Source organism: Telmatherina bonti, assembly GCF_933228915.1.
Source record: "Telmatherina bonti genome assembly, chromosome: 12".
Taxonomy (NCBI): Eukaryota; Metazoa; Chordata; class Actinopteri; order Atheriniformes; family Telmatherinidae; genus Telmatherina; species Telmatherina bonti.
The window spans coordinates 22,452,476-22,472,973 of NC_136610.1; the positions used below are offsets into that span (position 1 = coordinate 22,452,476).

Genomic DNA, 20,498 nt, shown 5'->3' on the forward strand with positions numbered 1-20,498 from the left:
ACAAGTTTCCAATTGTCTTTTGTAAGGTAGAAAAATGTTAGTTTTGTTTTTCTTTTGTTTGGTTTTCTCATCTGTCATTGGATGACAGAGTGGTTGCTCATATATATGACGGTTATTATTCGACATTCAGCCGTTGTTAAGAAAACTTCCTGGTGTGCTCTTACTGTGCAGGGAAATGATGTGTCTTCTGTTAAAGTTTAGACAGGTAAGATCTATGCTAATGAGTGCTTATTTTCTTTGATCTGTCAATGACTTTTTAGATAAATATTATTAAATGTTTAGTTGTAATTTTCTCAGGGTTTATTCAGGGTAATAAATGAAGTTTCATATTAACTTGTCTGACCTATCCCCAAACTTTCACACCTCTTTGAACATGTTTGTTACCCTGAAGGATTTGACTGTGAAAAAAAAGTCAACCCAGGTGAGGAGTAAACCAGCAAAAGCCCCGTTCAAATCAGGTTCAACAACTTACAAAGAGATTTGAACAACAGAAACTGTGTGTTGCTCAATGCAGGCCTTGAGTGGGTGACAAGTGACAAGCATAATTTCCCACAATTATTCTAGTGAGGGATAACAGAAACCTGGCACAGTTAAGAAATGACAAGTCCTCACATGTTTACTTTAATCTGTCATGTTAAAACCTAACTTATGATCCATGTCCAACGGTTTTTCTCCCGTTTGTTTATCCTTCCGTCTTCACTCACTGTCACTTTATATTCTGCACATGTTCTGTGTGTATGGCCGTGCCTGTCACTGTGTCCGTTTGTACAGCGAAATGGTGTGACCACACTCTCAGGCCACACTGTGAAGCACTCTCAGTACCCCATGGTGTTGCCCATTGTAAGCTCTGCCAGCAGTCATTACCCCCCACTTTGCATGCAAGCTCTATAGAGGAGGGTTATTGAGCAGGGACTGCCTTAATACCAAAAGAAACCCCCTCCTCAATGGTTTTCTGTCACAGTCGTCTTTTTTCTTCCAATGCTCTGCAGGTTTAAAGAAGGTGAATGAAACCAGGACTCCATTGGGCATCCACAGAAAGCTTTATCTTGAGCCTTCTTCAGCCAACAAATATCAGGTGTCTCGTCTGCACAGAGTAGATTTAGCAGTCTGTGACTGAAGAGAAGACATAATGCATCAAATCAGTGGCTGTCTGAGATGTTGCAGCAGAGGTTTGTATAGCTGCTACTGGAGGAAGCCAAGTGAAAATAAAAGAAAAGTGAGTACTATGAGCCACATTTGTGTTTCATCATCACAATTTGTCTGATCTTTTTCAATGGACAGTCATTCAGTGATTTGTTTGATCTGTCTTAAACTGCTCTGATGTGAAGTTTTTTTTTTCTTTTTGTACTAGGAATAATGTTTACAATCTCTATAATCATGGATTTACTTTCTACAAAGACTAAATTCATAGTCTAAGATAATTCAAACAAGCTATTCTGCTCTGCATCTGCTGCTCTGAAGCTTAAAAGGGACGCTTGCCCCGAAAGCTATTCACACGATGTTAACACTGAGAACATGAAGTAATGAATGAAAATGTGAAAACGGATTTGTGTGGCAAGAAACAAATAAACTCACAAGCTCTGACAGGCTTGCTTGTTTTTTCTGTGGAACGTGATTAAAATGGGAGGAGATGGAAGTAGAGGATGGTGGTAACTTTTCTCACAAATGAAAGTGGTGAAAATCGCAGGTGGAACGTTGAAAGAGCATGAAAGGGTTGTTTATGCTGAGCCGCCATGCTGTAGTCATATGGCACAAAACCAACTATGAAAATATGTTGGACATGTTCCAATGGTTTTCAGACCAGATTAAACATACTTTCTCACACACACACACACACACACACACACACACACACACACACACACACACACACACACACACACACACACACACACACACACATATGCATGAAGTGTACTTGTAACCCATAAATGAAAAAGTAATAATAGATAATATTTTCCTTTCTTTTTCAGTGTTCGTGCTGCTGGTTCTCAGTTGTCATTGTGGTATCCTTGCTTTCCTTGTGCTGGATGTACATTTGTCTGGTTACCTATAATGACAGAGAGGATGTTAACTCGTACGTGATCACACAAATTCACCGAACAGCCCCGAATCCTCCCGTTTTTCTTTGTTGATACTGGTGACCTCTACTCTGGTAACCTTGTCCTCTGCTCTATTGTTTCTAATTATAAGGGAGGCATTCACAATTCTGAAACAGTGGGTGAACTGGTTCATGGTGCTGATCATCATTTCTGCAGTGTTAATTGTCTACTGTATTCTGCTACTGGTAAGATATAACATTGCTATAATGTTGTTAAAGCATGATAAATTGGCTAAGTAAGCCCTGGGAAGGCTAATTACCTAGACTGGATGCTGTAGATTGCAACATATCATAGGGATAATTTTAAAGTTAAAAAAATAATAAGACCCACCCAATTCTCTGATGTGCATTGAATTGTTGTCGAAACAGCCTTCAAATCATTGAAAGAACAAACAAAAAAGAAATGCAGTGTTTTATTATAACTAATATTCAACAGCAATAAATCCTCAAAAGAAAATGACGGGGTAATTTGGTCATACTGTTAACCCAACCATAGGGGCAACGCTTAAACTACCCATCCTACACTTATCTCTCTGGAGTATACTTGTAGTATAGCAGTATAAGACATATTACAAAGTTGATACAAAAGACAAACAGATAATACTGTAGCTATAATAAGTAGACCTAAGTATTTTAAAAACTCATTGCAGCAACAACAAAATACACAAGTTATTTATCAAGTAATTAATTAAGTAAAAACTTATAATGAATTAACTAACAAACTAACAAAATATATAACATTCATTCATTCATTATCCTAACCACTTAGTCCGATTAAGGGTCGCGGGGAAGCTGGAGCCTATCCCAGCAGTCTTTGGGCGAGAGCAGGGCACACCCTGGACAGCTTGCCAAAATATATAACATTTTTTATAAAACTTTTATAAATCCTACCAAAGCTCTTCATATCCTCCCAATTTTTTGTTTAACTGTGTGTTATCCTTTCCATTGACATACAATGAGTCACATATTTCATCCAAACTGGTGTTGTACGTTCCACAACTTCTTTTTCTAGTTAAGATCCACAACCCCAATTCCAATGAAAATGGAACTTTGTGGAAAACAGAAACTAAAACAGAAAACAATGATTATCAAACTTTTTTTAATCTATGTTCAACTGAATACAAAACAAAGATATTTAATGTTCAAAGAGAAAAACTTTGTTGTTTTAGCACTCCCACTCCAGTTTTTCCAGAATGGGCATCATTTACCTACATATTCTTTTTTTTTTTTTTTTTACTTTACTATTGATTTCAGGTATTTGCACTGATCCAAGTTGCCTTAGGAGAACAGCTGGATTTACACTTGCTGCACAAGGTAATGATATATTTATTTCAACATACAGCATAAACATTTGGAGAAACTTTCTAATATCCCATTTGCTTGTTCTCTGCACAGATTTTCCTTTTCATGGGTACGATATTCATCACTCTTCTGGTGATAGGAATAAGTTGGAAGTGGAATAGAGAATGGCCAACTGTTCCTCTTTCACTTCAGGTACAGTCACTAAATCTTTATGGTTCTTTTTCTTTACATAGATCAAGTTGTGTGTAACCGCTGTGTGTTTTGTGTTGTGGTCACTGGGTAGGCCACAGCTCCTTTCTTGCAGTTTGGCGCTGTTGGAGCCTTGACTCTCCTGAGCTCATTCGTCTTTCAGGTCTTCCACAGAGCTGGAACAGGTACATGTCAGACATCTTTTGAGAGTACACAAAGGCATAATTCATGGGCTGAATAACCCTGTTTAGATATAAATACAACATAAATACAGATGTAATTACGACTCTTGTCAACTATCTGGAATTACCGGGATTTCTGAACCAATTGCCTAGAAAGTGATCTGAGCCAAGTTTATAGTCAAACAGAATCTCACGACATGAAATGATAATAAACACCTTTGCAGAGACGTTGCTGACTTCTTAAAGTTTCCTTAAACTTCTACAGAGCTGCTCTGATGTTCTGCTGTTAAGACAAAGGTGTTTACTAATTGTTTCTTTTTTTACTTTAAGCAAATGTTTAAGGCTCTGGGTGACCAAAGCAGCTCCAAACCATGATGCTCCTCTCACCATGTTTTATAGTTGTGATTAACACTGGTGTGCCAGTTTTCCTCTGGACATAGCTTTGTACTTTTTTGATAAACATCTCAGCAGCTTTCATTAACCTTATAAATGCTACAATTCTTTCTGATGCATTTCTTGTTTGCATTTTATTCAATTATTTCTAGAATAGTGGCTCATTTTTGATCACTTCAAGTTTTCATGTGGTTGACACGTGAAGGGTTTAACATGTACATATCTCTTAGGATGTTTTTCTTACACCCATGGGTTTCAACACATTTGTCGGGATTGCATGTTGGATTTTATGTGTGAACTTTGCAGGATATGTGCATCGAAGCAGATCAGCTACTGTCCCCAAATTTAATCCATTTGGATTTTGACACATTGTAGATCGATTAACATACAGAAGACACTTTTCCATTTCTTCTGTCTGGTTACCCTGGCTTCTTGCCACAGTCCAAAAACAAACTTGAACACCATCAATCTTCTTCTGCAACTTTATGATTACTCTGAAAGACATCAGTTCAGAGTCTGAGGCCTGTGCAGCCGATTGTGTGGTCAGACATGAGGTGCAATTACAGGCTCACTTAGAGTCCAGTAAAGCCTTAGAAAAATTTCAGTCTGGTTTTAAGTCGCCACAGTACTGAAACTGCACTTTTAAGAGTTTTTAATGATCTCTTGTTAGCAGCTGACTCCGGAAGTTTTGCTGTTTTGATTCTCTTGGACCTAACTGCAGCCTTCAACACAGTCGACCACCAAATCCTCCTATCACGCTTGGAGCACTGTGTCGGTATTAGAGGAACAGCCCTTTGCTGGTTTCAGTCTTATTTCCTGGATCGGTCATTTAGTGTTAATCTTGATTAGTTTTCCTAAACTGCAGCCCCTCTCAGTTATGGGGTCCCACAGGGGTCCATTTTATGTCCACTTCTTTTTTCCTTGTATGTTACCCCTGGGTTCTATTTTTCAGAGATTCAAAGTTGCCTATCATTGCTTTGCTGACGATGTTCAGATCTATTTCCCCTGAAACCGCAAGAGAATTCTCTGAAGAACCTCCTCAGATGCTTATGTGACCTAAAAACATGGATGGATTTAAACTTTCTCCACTTAAATAAAGAAAAAACGGAGATTGTGGTGTTTGGAAGCTCTGAGCTTTTAAGCGGTACTGTCAGTGTTCTTGGTCCGCTCTCCTCTATTGTTGTACCCATGCAAAAAGTCTGGGTCTCTTAATTGACAATACTTTTGACTTCCATCGGCAGGTCAATTCTGTAGTTAACAGTGTTTTCTTTAACTTAAGGCTTTTGTTTTTTCATTTTTAATTCCAGGTTTGAACTGTAGAGTGTTTGTTGTTTTATTTTTCAGCACTTTGGGCAGCTGCTGCTGTAAAAAATGTGCTATATAAATAAACTTGAACTTGCTGTCAATATCTGTGAGGTTATCATTGTATTTTGTGATTGTTTTCTCTAGGATCTAAGTTCCTGATAGCAGTGGCATTCCTAACTGTGTCAGCTGCCATTTTCCTGTGTCCTCTATTCATCTACTCGCCTTGTTTGATAGAGTGGAAAGAATTACCTGAAAAACCAAAGCTCATCGGCCACAGAGGCGCGCCTATGGTGAGTGTCTTGTTCAACTTGACAGTACCTCAAAAACAAACATGGGCGTGGGTTCTAATGCATTGTACGCTTCTGGAAATACAGCCCCCACTGCAGCTGCAGAAACATAGAAGTTACATACAATTAAGTCATGTTGTTTACTTGATAACAAGCAGGTGGATAATAGTCTGACAAGTTTTGGTTTTGTCCTCGGTGTTTTTGGTCAGCCATGATATAGTCTGAGCCAGAAAGCAAAAGATAAGATTTAATCTGAGATCAGTTTACCAAAATAACCCATCCTGCATTCCCATTTGCAAACGTACTACATCAACACTTATTTACATGTACACATGACATCAAACAGTCTGCTGCTGGCTCAGGTGTGAGCAACTATCCAGTCATGTGAGGGACCTCATGTGCTGTGTAGCGCTGCCCTTGTTTAGTTTGTCCTTCTGCTGGGTCACCGATAAGCTTCATTTAACACACTTTATAGGGTTGTGTGTGCTTAAACAGCTTTAAGGGTAGTTAGTGCACAAGTGTGTTTCACCATATGTCCTCACTGTCTTTAGTTGGCCCCAGAGAACACCATGATGTCTTTCAACCGGAGCATCGCGTGCGGTGTGATGGCTTTTGAGACGGACGTGCAGCTCAGGTATAGCATCATCCCGCCGTTTGCTGCTGAGTTTATTCAGCAACGTTGCTGGGATTCGTAACAGATGTGAACAGAAAACAACCTGATTTTAAATCTTTTTCATGTTACAGAAATCATTGGGAAAAATATCTTATAAATTAGTTTGCTTTGAAAGAGGCTGCTGATGAATTTTTTTTCTTTTTACTCAGCAAAGACAGGATTCCCTTCTTGATGCATGACAATAAGTCGGAGTTCTTGCTAAGGACAACAAATGTTAAAAAAAAGTTCCCTGACAAATACTTTAATAGCAGCAGCAACCTGACATTTGAGGAATTGCAAAGTCTGAACGCTGGCGAGTGGTTCCTACAGGTGAGGACGGTGCATCTCAACATAACTGAACGCACACTGGCAAATTCACAGCGATCCACAGATTTATGAAGCATTATATGACTTTGCAGACAGATCCTTTCCAATCAGTGTCCCAGCTGTCCGAAGAGGATAAGGAAATCACCAGGAATCAGACTATACCATCACTACTTCAGTTCCTTCAACTCGCAAAACAGCACAATATCTCAGTGATATTTGATCTTTATAGTCCTGATCAAGAGAATGATACTAAGGACACAGTGGACACCATTTTAAAATCTGGGATTGACCCAAGCCTGGTAAGAGTAATCTCTGCTGTGCACTTTTTTATTTATTTATTTTATTTTATTTTTTTTTACTTTTCCTTTGAAAATATACACTAAATGAATTTTCTTGCTTTAGGTCCTCTGGCTTCCTCCATCACAAAGAGAATATGTACGCAGTGTTGCTCCAGACTTCATCCAGGTTTACAACAGTGAAAGTGAGATGATAGACAAAGGAGGAAGCCACCTAAATGTGAAATACAGCGCACTGAGTATGGATGAGATCAGGTAAAAAGAAAAAGACAATACAATCTAGTCACACTATTTACAATATGTGATCCTGCCAACAGGCATGCACAGCCGCATTGTAACTAGAAGTGTGCATGTTTTGTAGCAGGCTGAGGCATGATACCGGTGCTTCATAATGAGGTGCAAGATCAGCCTCCAGGGGAATGCAGATTCAGTAACATCCAGGCTCAGAAGTGTTGTTAAACAGATGAGTAAACCACACATGAAAGACTTACTGAAGAATGAAATCCAGTGTAGCAACAAGTTTTGAAGCATCCCTGAAGTGGTGCATTTGGTGTTAGGCTTTTGTTGTCTTATACATTCAACTTATTACTGACAGTAATTACTTCTGTTACTGGTCAGGAGGCAGGAGTATGTGTAGCATAGAGTGCATCTTGGTAAAACCACATACAGCTGCAAGCAAATGTTTCAAGCTCAAAAGTCATTGTAATACAATGAGAGAGTGACAGGTGGACTGAGCCAAGAAGGGGTTAGTGAAATTGCATGGTTTAACAGGATAAAACAGAAAAAAAAGGCACAAAACAACCTTTTACCAAAATCTCAGGCGATGGTAGGAAAGGCAAAAAATAGACATGTCAATCCTGTCTGACAGAAAACTAGTGATCAACCAACACAGATTTTTTTTTTTTTAAGGGCAGATGCCAATTTTTTTCCCTATTAGTCTCAACCAATGACCGATTTTCTTGAGCTGATATTTGGAGCCGATAATCCTTTTAATCCCTCAATTTATTTTTATAAAAAATGGCACAATGATAACAAATGTTACAAAGCTCACACTTTTTCTTTTTTAAAGAAACATTTATTGAAAGCTAAAACAAAATTGAAAATATAGTAAAAACAAGCCAGTTGTTACATACTGTAACGTTCAACAGCTTCAGTTTTGTTTAAATTTATCATATTGACATTTAAATTAAAACACAGGAAAAAGAGTTTGGTGTTCATAATTCTAAAAACAATTTCTTTTAAAACATTTGAACATAAGTAAAAATAAAAAAATTACAGTACATGCTCCTTAACAAATTACATACATCATACCAAGCCTTTCCTGGGGGAGACTCATGCAGTGCTGCCACTATATCTGATCTTTCAGCCATTTCCATAAAAAGAAAAAACAAAAACACAGATCAGTATCAATCTTGGCATCATCTCACATTCATATCAACCAGATTATGAGAGCAGTCATTTTTAAAATGTCCATATTCAATAACTTTGCCATACAGTCACAAAGCCTTGATGAGACGAAGTGCATATTCAGTAAAACAAGTTTAAATGTTATTATGTAAAGAACAGAGAAAAATATGATCATTGCTACCTATTTTGGCCACAGCAGCTCATTTTCACAGCTCAAAGCCATTTCTGCAGCAGCTGCAGATGAACTTGCAGCGCAGTTTATTGCCTTTTTCTCTGTCATGTCAACTACATGAATGCTGCCGTCCTGTGAAAATGCATGTGGAAACAAGAAAAGAATATTTATACTGTTATAACAATCTACACTGTTTACTATGATTGAAAACTATTTATTAGTCACAGCCAGCAGGCAGATCATGTCTCTCCCCCTGCAGAACCGGACAGCTTTGCCTCTCATTCTGCTGCTGACTGAACAGTGTAGCAACAGTTCTCATGGTCAGGAGTCTTTGTCTCAAGAAAGGGGTTACAGTCTATAAAACCCTGAAAAACTTGGAATGGGACCTTCTATACCTTGACAAATTCAAGAGGAATGTCTGTATTATAATAAACTGAAGTAATAATCTGCTGGTGGTCTTGTCTGCTCTCATACTTGTTCCTTATGAAAAGTGGTAGATTTTCTCCCCAATGTAAGCCGAGCACTTTGCTTAAACCTCATTTATTCTCTTTTATTATTATAACATTGTAAAAGATGTGAATGCAAAATAATCTTACTTAAAATGTTCATCAGCCTTTTGTAAATCAGGTCATATGACTTTCTCACTATGACAGAATCTGCTAATTTTAAACGCATACCGTCTGCATTTGTCAGCATTATTTCTCTTTTATTAAAACTGGTATATAATGAAGTAAAAGAAAAAAAGATCTACTGATCCATATATAAACATAAAATGGAGGGGAAAAAAAGACCAATATTGAAGTTTACAGATTTGGGACATAAATACGTGCAAAGACCCGCTTTGCAGCACATAAAAACCCATCAGCCCCAGCTTTACAACCACTGAATGTGTACTGATTAATATACTGAGTATCTTGTTAACAGTGCAGAGCTCTGTCAGGAAATCTTGGGTGCTGACACTCACGTGGATGTTTCTTTGACACATACCACCCACCTTGCAGACCAGGCACAGTTCCACATAGCAACACCAGGATGATAACAACTGGCACAATATAAAAACTACTCAGGAACCAACAAAGAGCCTCCATAGTGTTAGAAATGGTTGTAATAAGCTGCTTAATGTACTTACATGTGTATGCACACTTACATTTGCATACACATGATATATAAAAATATTTCAGGTCGGTCTTTCTATTGCTACAATCCATGCTACTTCTCTCTTTATTTACGTACACTATCATCTATAAAAGTCCTGCATCTTTCTGATGATGATTTGTTTCGGACAGTGATCTCCGGAGGAATAACACCACAGTGAACCTGTGGGTTGTTAATGAGCGCTGGCTGTTCTCTCTGCTGTGGTGTGCAGGGGCCAGTTCTGTTACCACCAACTCCTGCCACCTCCTAAAGGATGTGGAAAAGCCTGACTGGATCATGGTGGGCAGCATTTGTCATTCAGCATGTAAAACCAATAAGAATCCTTTTCCCAAGATGTGCTTCACATGTTGATACTGCAGACATGTTTGTGTGTTTCAGTCACCATCTGAATACAGAAAAATATGGATCACAGTCGATGCTGCATCAGTTCTGTTAATGATTGGGCTCTTCCTCTTCCAGAGGTAAGATGAACACAGGTTTATGGCACAACTGTTAGGTGGTTTGATAAGTTGATGACAGTAAAGAGACTGACTGATCTGCTTTTCTGTTTTGTTCCAGGAAAAGGTCCTGTTCATGTCACAGAAGAGGTAGAGAGCTCACAGCTCAATATGTCCACACAATAACTAATTATTTAACTACTGGGATAAATGTTATTTTAAGGCTCAGATGGCATCTTTACATCAGCATTTTTTAAACATTCTTATTTAGTAAATGTTTGACTTTAAGCCAAATTCCACGAAATAAAAATTGCATGAGTTTAAAAAAAAACACGGAAAACATTAATTTAACATGACATTAGTAACTTATGCAACTAGAACTATTTACAGATTACATATTATTATTAATTAGAAAATTAAGAGATTGTGAAATTCTTTTTCAAATAGCTTCCCTTTACAAAGAGCTCAACAATTGTAACTGTTATTGTTGATTGTAATCATTTTGTTTGATTCACTGAATAGACACAAATAGTAAAGTTATTATCATACCAGCAACATGATACGCAATAAGCTTGTTGTTTAACATACTGACAATTCATTATTACTTTTATTCTTTTCTGACAGAGAGGCAAGGAAATACCAGGTCAGCCCAGAATGAGAGAGAAATGTCACCCTTCTTAACCACTTCGTAATTGGACGACGTTCAGCAGCAGATGTTTCAGCCTGGAAGCTGTTCTGCATCTTTTATTACACCACCTCAGTGCATCAGGGAGAAAGTAAACGTTACTGCAGTAGCCTTCAGTATGAAACTATTAAACTTGGAAAGTTTTTTTTCTACAGATTTTATAAAATGTACATCAGATTGCCTTAAAATGTCACAGGATGACAGATGATTGTAAGACTTTACCTATCATGGAGCTTTCATTTGTTGCGACTTCTTTTACAGCGTATTTGACTTTATGCCTGCATAAAACATAATGTTGTTCTGGGATTTCTCAGCACTTTATCTTTTTTATGGAGTTTAAAAACTCATTGTATCAAGCACTGCAGAAAAATCATGTCTATAACCTGAGCCAAATTAAATTAAACTTCTTTTTCTATGTATGTAAGCCTCTACTGCACACTGTACTCTCAGGGGATGAACAAAACCTTGATACCGAGTCCCCCCAAGCCAAGGCTCAAACCAGCAACTTTTTTGCTGTTAGGCCACAGTGCAAACCATTACACCATGTAAAGTCTGGTTTCTGTTTGCTGGCTAGGACTCGGAAACCAACAGAGCTGCCTGTTAATACTAACAATAATATTCCTGCTCTATCTATGTCAAAGCACTCCCAAGTTCTGTGTCATTATATCTCTATCGGAGAGGGAAGAGTAACCACTGGATCTCCACTGCTGGTTTAACAAACAAGTACAAATGGTCAAGTTTAAGTAGACATCAGATATTACAGTATATACAGTATGAGATAGATAGACAGATAGACAGATAGATAGATAGATAGATAGATAGAAAGATAGATGTTAGAAAAGTAGAGTTAAATGATCTCTGTAACCAGTGTTATGGGTAATTGTAATGGCTCTTTTTATGTGGTGTAAATAATTATGACAATTACCATTTATGTAATATCCCAGACATGTGCATGCACAGTAAGTAAAATAAAGTAAAACCAGGGAGGAGGAAAGAATGTGGACTGAATTTTGGTCTACAGTTTTATTCAGAACTGAAATACTTCTTGAAATTTAGTTATACACATGTTTAATTTGGGATTTCCAGCTTATTTTGTCATCTATATAAGACCCCAAGAAACATGTATTCATATCCTATTTTTATCATTTCTTGATAAAAGCATATCTTTTTGCAGATGTTAAATAACATAATATTAATCTTATGTATATTCCATGTTTAATTTGGTCCAACAAATTTTTAATTTTTCATAATTCCAAAGTAACCTTTTCTGGTCATTTAAAATTTTTTTTTCCAGACCTAAAAATACGATTGTCAACAAGCTAATAATAACAGTTTTAATATATCATATAGTACATTACATATATCATTAAATATCCGGGACCTAGTATTGGCCCCTAAGGATTTGCACAAGCAACGTTCAAACATTAAGTAAATTCAGCCAACTTTCAAAATGATTTTGTGTTCCTTAAATAACTTTTCACCTGGTGCCCCTGATCCCACACTGTTCCACTTTGTCAATTAATATGTTGCGATGGATTGTATGAAAAGCTGAGATCAAGGAAAGGAACTGTTTAATCTGAATCCACTATTGGAGAGTAGTTAATCTAAAAACTTTTCTAGTCAATTACTGAACAGTTTTTAAAGGATTTTAAATAATTGTGAAAGTAAAGAAACAAGCCTCTAATTTGTACAGCGGTATCTATTGCCAGATTTATACAATGGCACAACTTGAGCTACTTCGTGAAAATTTACTATTTTAAGATGATAAGTTACTGTTAAGTTAGTGGCTGTGAGATCCCATCTATGACCGTCATAGTTTTCATATCAATGCCATAACAATCAGTGGATATTTACTTTAGTCTTCATTTACAATAACATGCATTTTTTTTCCACAGCTGAAAGGTAAACAAGGAACCACTCTGGTTGAATTTCCATGGACAGATTTTGCCCAACAAAAATTTTGTTAAAACCATTTACACCATCCACAGAATTGTCCTTGATACAATTATTTTCTATACAATATTAAAACTAGCTTTGCTTATCTGGACTGCTTCTAAAAATACTATATAATATGTCCCGTATTGTTTAAATAATATGTTTATTGTTATTCAGTATTCTAGTATTCCTTCTTGCACTGTTTTATAATATTGGTTAATTTATTTGATTTTTGTTTTGCATTTACATTCTGCCACTTCAGTTCAGGGTTTTAAGAATTCCCTGTATGGCGTTTATCGTTCTACATGTCAAACATAGGAGTTAAATTATTCCACTACTGCAACCAAATAAGTCTCTGATGAACTAACAACGTCTATAGCTTTACAGGTACCAACAAGTTACTGACTACTGTGTCATTACTTATTGTATACTAAACATATTTCAAGCAATCTAGCTTTTTTTTAAACTTACCTCTTATTTGACGTTTGTGCAATTTACCATTTTTTTTCCTTTTTTTTTTAACTTCATTGTCCTGATTCTTTTCATAATGATACTCTCCTATAAAGGTTCTTTGGCATTATAATCCTAACCTATCATATTTTACATACCTGATCAATAAAATAAATTTGCAATATAATGTGCCTACATTACCCACAATGCAGCTCGTTCATCAAGATTTGGGTGTGTTATGCTAGTAGCTGCCATGGTAGCGGCTTATGTAGCCTCGATCCGCTAGCCTCTAACAGGGATGAGGAGGCGGCTAAATAGATCCGGTAAGCAAACTTATTTAAACTATGCACACACATTTTTTTTAATTTTATTTATTTATTTATTTATTTTTTTGCATTTTTAAACTTGTAGTCTGCAGTCCTAACTACATTTTAAATCACCTAAGCTAGCTTACCAGTGAACGTTTTCAGAGCTCCCCTGCTTGATTTATAAAGTCGGTGAAGTCCTCCTTTAAACAATTTTTAAGCACTACCTGTGCTCTCCACAAGATGGCGCACAGTCCAAAATAATACAAAATAGCTGACTTTACGCGGAGAAGTTTAACAATGATCCAGAACAGAGTAATAGCTTCAGGAACGGGTTAATAATTACCGCTGTCGTGCAACACATATAAGCAGCCTGCAAGTGGCATTTGTTTAAATGTTTAATTACCGGTTACTGACCTAAAAAGAGGAGGGAGGGCCAGCGGATTGTATCCACGAAGGCGAGGCATGTGTGTGAGGGGAGGAGAAACATGTCAAGCTCCCGGGCCGTTTTTGCCCCAAACTTATGGAAAGTTGAAGAGAAGTGAACAGTCTCGTCTTCTCACATTAAAACCCCAGTTATTACACCTGCAGCGCCGTTTCTGACAGACTGGAAGGCAACTGGATTTAATTTCTCACTAAAGATAAACAATCCTTTAAGTTTAGATGACTTTTCGAGTTGTGCACAACATGGTGCATAAGTATGGTAAGTAGCCTACTGTAATGTCTTCATCTCTGTCGTGAGTGTCATTTAAAGATTTTAGGTTAATGCCAGCGCTTTACGCCTTCAAAGTTTTTCCTCTGATTTTCTTTTGCCACACTAACCTCAGCTGTAATCCCTCGAGATTTTTTTTGTCCACAGGCAATGAAAAAGTTCGCTGAAATTTCCCCTTCAGGTTTGCAGCTGATTATTACTCAGATTTTCTCAATTAGGTAGGACACAATGATGTAGCAGATGTACCTTTGTGATGTGCATCCTCTCTACTAAGTTCCTCACCACCCACCGGGTTCAGCAACGCGCACCAATGCTGCTTTTTGTGAGAAAAAAAAAAAAAAGCAATTTTGACCCCAAAGTATGCCTCTTTTACTATACCTTGACAAATATTATTTTAATCTTTTGGGTCCTGCATTGAATGATTGCTTTAAAACATGTGTATTTTATAGATTTTAGAGCTGACATGCCCATATCAGTGAGTGGATGCACAGGAAGAAAGTCCGGCAGCAATTGTGTAAATTCATTAATTGCCCAGTTTAGGAAGAAATTAACTTCCAGCTCCCCAGATGTGTTTTCTTGAGTCTTTGCCAATGGATGACTGTGTTTATTGGACAAAACAACAGAAGAAGTCCTCAGCATCATTTATCACTATTTGCTTAGATTTTACAATCTGCATAGACAAGTAATCCAAAGATTACCTGAGACATATTTCTTATTTGCATGTTTTGTCTGACCTGGTTATTTGGACTTGAGGAGCAATACACAGTATATCTACTGATTGCCAGGTTATAGAAATGCAATATAAATGACCTAGTGAACATGCAAAGATTTCATGTTGAAGTTGTTCTGATCATGTATTTAATTTGTGTGGCAGACACAGAGAGGGCGGTGGGGCTACTCAGACAATACCAGGCCAACCTAACCACCCCAGAGGAGCAGGCCTTGAAGACCAGTGTGGGCAAAGTGTCTTCCATCTTAGGGAGCCAGCTGTTCCGAGCTCTTCTTGGTAAGAAAAAAAAAAAAAAGAACACAAACAATGCAGCAGAGTCTTACAAAATTCTGCCTTTTGGCTGAAATTCCAGTAGTAATTTCTGAGCATGGACTCTCTAAATTATGGTTTTGTAACATATCAGTTTTGGTTTGCTGCGTTGCACAATGTATTTACTGTAGTTATTCATCTCGATTTGTGTTGTATGACTTGCTGCAGGCAGAAACAGGATATAGACCGGGTCAGGTTGTATTAATTTGTATGGGACGTTAACAGAGTCTAAATGTTTCCCAATTAAGTCTTATGAAAGAGGGCTTTCAGTACATCTCACAAAGGTTTTCTGTATATTCCCCCCTCTGTAGCATACTCAGATTGTAATGAAATCCCATTAAAGCCACACTCAACACAGCCTATATATAGACCGAGCTGTTATAAACCCAGACTGTTTAGGTACTATCATTCCCCAGGCTTGAACAAAATAGCATATTTTGTAGCATATGCTTCATGAATTTATATCAACATAATGCAGATTATTGCTCCGAAAACTTGATTTACAAGGGACTAATCCTTAATTCTGCTGATTAAAATCTTGGTGTGTGAAGCTTCTTGTCTGAAGGGATGCCATTATTATTATAGCTCATGTAACCACATACACCTCCATGACAAGCCTGCTGTTTTGTAAAAAAAAACGCTCACGGGATCAGTGTTAACCTTTCTTACTCTTAGTGCAGATAAAATACATCGTTTCATTTTAACCAATGGTTCAGTGGTCTTTTTAATTACCACAGACATGTTATAATGATGCTCGCCTTTGGGTCTGCTATTGCTTCTGCTGACCCACTGCTGCCTGTGTGCTGGGAATCTTAGGGGGAAGGGCTGCCATGACTCAGGCAGCAGTGAAAAGAAACAGCATTGCCCTTTTTACTAGTGAGCCATTGGGGGGGGGATTGAGTGTTGTTTCTTTTGCAAGGTCGATGCAGGTGTCAGACATAAAGATAAGATGTATGACTCATTTAGCTTCTTCTTAGAAGTTCTGCAAGAGATTTATTTGCAACATGGTGTCAATTTAAGTCCATAATTTAAGACAAGATGTGGCTTAAGATCCCATTTAAATGTTCTTTAAAAAGCAACCTAGATGTGAAGCCTCATGTTGACTAATGAGCACACAAATAGTGTGACCTTTTAATAAATGGTTAAGATGGTCCTCATCAACATGTAAAGATGAAAAATGGCTTCTGATATTTTCCTGTAGGAGGTGATCATCTTCATCACATTAGATAGGCAGTAGGAGGTGAATAATACAAGTCAGACAGAAACACCATCATCAAGTCATTCATTTTACCTGCTGGGCATGATGTTAATTGCACAATGTTGTGTCTCCTGCGCTGATTGCAAGATGCCAAATGTGTATTGGAGTGAATGTTGATATCTTTAACAATCAGGTTTTATTCATTCAGTTTTCCTCTATGATTGTTGGTAGTCTTGAACTTTATCTTTGCAGAATTTTAGTTTAATTCATCTTCATGTTTAAATCAATTCACTACAAAAGACATATTTTAAAATACAGTCCAATCTGATTTACTATAATCTAAATATAATCCAAGTAAATTCAAGTGATTATAATCCACATTAGTTCAATTTGTATAATCTTGCTCACATAAAGCCACTAAATGAAAAGTTAACCAGCTAAGGAAAACATTACAAGTTTTAATTGAATCCCTCATTTTGAGGCCAGTGTCAGTGGAGATGAATACTTTTTATGAACAGCTATAAATGTCCAGCAGAACCAGTCTCAGGAAGGGTGGGCATCTGCCTGGACTGGTTTTACATATTGTAGATGCTAAAAATGCGACATGGCCTTTAACCTGCACCTACTATTCAACTCTTAAACCATCAGTTTTCCCCCGGGGTCTCCTCCCGGAGGGATGTGCCCAGAACACCTCACCAGGGAGACACCCAGGAGGCATCCTGACCAGATGTCTGAGCCACCTCAACTGGCTCCTCACAATGTGGAAAAGCGGCGGCTCTATTCTGAACCACTCCTGGTTGACCGAGCTCCTCACCCTATCTCTAAGGGAGTGCCCTACCACCCCTGCAGAGGAAACTCATTTCAGCCACCTGTATACGAGATCTTATTCTTTCAGTCGCGACCTACAGCTCATGACCATAGGTGAGGGTAGGAACATAGATCGACTGGTAAATCGAGAGCTTTGCCTTCTGGCTAAGCTCCTTCTGCACCACAACAGAGTGGCGCAGGGTCTGTATTATTGCAGACACTGCACCGATCTGCCTGTTGGTCTCATGCTCCATCCTTCCCTCACTCTTGAACAAGACCCCAAGAGATTCAAACTCCTCCATTTGAGGCAAGACCCCACTCTCGACCTCGACCATGGTCTCAGATTTGGAGATGCTGATTCTCATCCCAGCCGCTTCACGTCATCCGCAAAAAAGCAGAGACCCAGTCCTGAGGCCACCAAGCCGGATCCCCTTAACACCTCAGAAAACCACACTGATCCTCCTCAATCCGGGATTCGACTATCCGGCGGACCCTCCTCTCCAGGACCCCTGAATAGACCTTACCAGGGAGGCTGAGGAGTGTAATTCCCCAGTAATTGGAACACACCCTCTGGTCTCCCTTTTTAAAAAGGGGGACCACCACCCCAGTCTACAGTTCAGAGGCACTGTCCCCGATGTCCACGCGATGCTGCCGAGGCGTGTCAGCTAGGACAGCCCCACAGCATCCAGAGCCTTAAGGAACTCCAGGCAGATCTTGCCACCAAGAAGCTTTTTAACCACCACAGCAACTTCAGCACCAGAGATAGAAAAGTCCACCCCTGAGTCCCGGATTGAGGTAGGAAGGAGGATGTTGGTAGGATTGAGGTGGTCTTCGAAGTATTCCCTTCACCAACCCACAACGTCCCGAACTGAGGTCAGCAGCTCCCATCTTTACTGTACACAGTATTGACTGAGCACTGCTTCCCCCTCCATAGTCGGCGGATGGGTGACCAGAATTGCCTCAAAGCTGTCCAGAAGTCATTCTCCATGGCCTCGCTGAACTCCTCCCACGCCCGAGTTTTTGCCCTGGCAATGGCCAAAGCCGCACCTGCTTAGCCTGTTGATACCTGGACCAGAGAGGATAGAAACCTCTTAGAGTCTTAACTTTAAGTATTCACTTTGAAACAGAATGCCACTACATCATAAGTGCATCTCTTCCAAAAAAAAAAAAAAAAAAAAATATATATATATACATATATATTGATATAAACTTTGCAGCTCTTGCAGTTATAACAGAGTTCCTGGTTAAATTAGCTGCCCAGCACTGCTCACCTTGCCTCTACCCCCCAACTTGAGGGAAAAACTGGGAAGTTCAATGTTTCTGTCGAAGTTTTCACACATAGTAAAGCCAACAGACCAAAGCAGAACAATTACTAAACCTTCACAGAAATGTTATACTTAAAAGCAAAGAGACCAGATGGAAAGACGAGGAAAATAACTGGTTTTTATTGTGGCTGAACGTTCCTGTGTGTGCTGTGTTTAGTTAATCTGGCATTAGCAGCCACCCCATAAATGCAGCCAGCCAGGTTCAGTCCCAGCATCTTCCTGACCCACATTCTCATCTACCTACTGGGCAATAGGGGACATTTATGTCCAAAGTGACAGTTTCCATTTGGACATAAAATATTTTTTGTTCCATTATTGATTACGTCATGGTGGTGTCATGACCAGTTGACTAATTGATTTTGATTGGCATGACTAATCTACTTCAAAATTCACCTGAAATGCCCATCCATGGGCATTTCTGTATGGAGTCTCTATATTCTCCCTGCGGGTGTGTGGGTTCTCTCACTCTCCCTCTGATCATCCAAACACATGCATTTTAGGTTAACTGGTCACTCTAAATTCTCCCCAGTAGTGAGTGTGAACGTGATTGTGTGTAGTTGTTTGTCTCTCTGTGTTGGCCCTGCGATGGACAGGCGACGTGTCCAGGGCGTAACCTGCCTCTTGCCTGCTAATTGCTGGGATAGGCTCCAGCTTCCCCACAACCCTGAATTGGAATAAGCAGTATGGAAAAAGAATGAATACCTTGTATAATATGATGTTATGAAACAGGATTTTTATGAGACATATGATGTGAGCAATTTTAAATTGGAGACTACGGACACCAGATATATTTGTAGGAATGAGGGAGACTCAGAGAGGATTAGCTTTCCAAATCGGGATTCCAAACATTCCTCACAAAGAATCTTCAATCAGGCCCAGCCTGAGGCAGACAGGAAAATAAATTGCTCTTGGCTGCCTTGCCAAACCTCTTCCACTACTCTTCCAGCTCTCTAGATCATCCACAATCTGTGTGAGAATAGTAAAAGAAGAGGCCTGTGGTCGGTGTGAGTAAGGTGAAGGGCTAAGGAGACTTAGCCCCTTTCTCAACTTGTGCTTTCCATCAGGGAGGGAAGAGTGGAGGAGCAGCCGGTTCCCAGCTCTTACAGGAACACAGTGCAGTATAAACATTAGTCATCCTCTTATCCGCTCCTGTTGTGTTTGCCTTCACATGCTCAGGGCCATGTGAACTGATTCTGGTTGGACCTTTTCTGTGTTATGCTTTTCTCAGCACAAGGGAGGGTTAAAACTGAAGCGCTTCCTGTGCTGAAAATGATTGTATTCAGACGAGCGTTAACTAAATGAGCACAGTGTGACTAGTAAAGCTGTTTTTTTCACAAGCTGAAGAAAGTGATCTGTTAAGATTGCAGTGAAGTATTTGCCTTGAAGAGATATCTGCAACTTTGACAGATTGTGGGAAGTACAGAGGTGTTGGATGCAGTGTGGGAAGGTTTGGTTTTGGTAAATAGATTGGATGTCTGCATGGTTGCACAGTCACGAACAAAGGTTACCGTAACTGTGCATGCATCCCTTTGTTCTAACATACAAGCATTTGGGGGGGAGCATGGGGTGGGTGCTGCTGGCAGAGAGCTGGGACAGACACACGTTAAATTACAGAGGACCCTAAATGCCTTGGGGGTGTTTTATTGAGGCAGTGACAAGGGGGTGAATTGTTTGCCTGCCTTGAAATTGTGACCTAGTTTTCTATCAGTGTGTTGTTCTAGTGTGGGTTGCTCATCATCATGTAAAGATCCAGGGGCACTTTTTTCTTCATTTGTATGATTTATACAGGCAGGAAATGTTGAGATGACTTCAGTCAAACTGAATAGATGACAAAGAA

The 20,498-nt window shown here is 38.9% G+C and overlaps 2 protein-coding genes across 4 annotated transcripts in view; both read left to right on the forward strand.

Annotated features, from left to right (window-relative positions):
- Positions 1 to 1,129: 1,129 nt before the first annotated feature.
- gdpd2 (glycerophosphodiester phosphodiesterase domain containing 2) lies at positions 1,130 to 10,897 on the forward strand (the record flags this gene model as incomplete). Its single annotated transcript, XM_079250087.1, has 15 exons — positions 1,130 to 1,216; positions 1,974 to 2,077; positions 2,194 to 2,287; positions 3,356 to 3,415; positions 3,497 to 3,595; positions 3,687 to 3,777; positions 5,617 to 5,762; positions 6,311 to 6,393; positions 6,582 to 6,741; positions 6,831 to 7,037; positions 7,141 to 7,289; positions 9,900 to 10,047; positions 10,147 to 10,229; positions 10,327 to 10,355; positions 10,830 to 10,897. 15 exons carry the CDS (start codon positions 1,130 to 1,132, stop codon positions 10,895 to 10,897), a joined length of 1,608 nt encoding a protein of 535 aa, XP_079106213.1.
- A 3,312-nt stretch (positions 10,898 to 14,209) lies between these two features.
- dlg3 (discs, large homolog 3) overlaps positions 14,210 to 20,498 on the forward strand; it is a gene marked incomplete at its 5' end in the record, with an annotated part of 94,518 nt that continues 88,229 nt past the window's right edge. For all 3 annotated transcript variants that reach the window (XM_079249964.1, XM_079249962.1, XM_079249965.1), the window contains 2 exons: positions 14,210 to 14,283; positions 15,167 to 15,298. In XM_079249964.1, coding sequence (XP_079106090.1) covers positions 14,244 to 14,283; positions 15,167 to 15,298 — 172 coding nt within the window. The remainder of the gene's footprint in view (positions 14,284 to 15,166; positions 15,299 to 20,498) is intronic.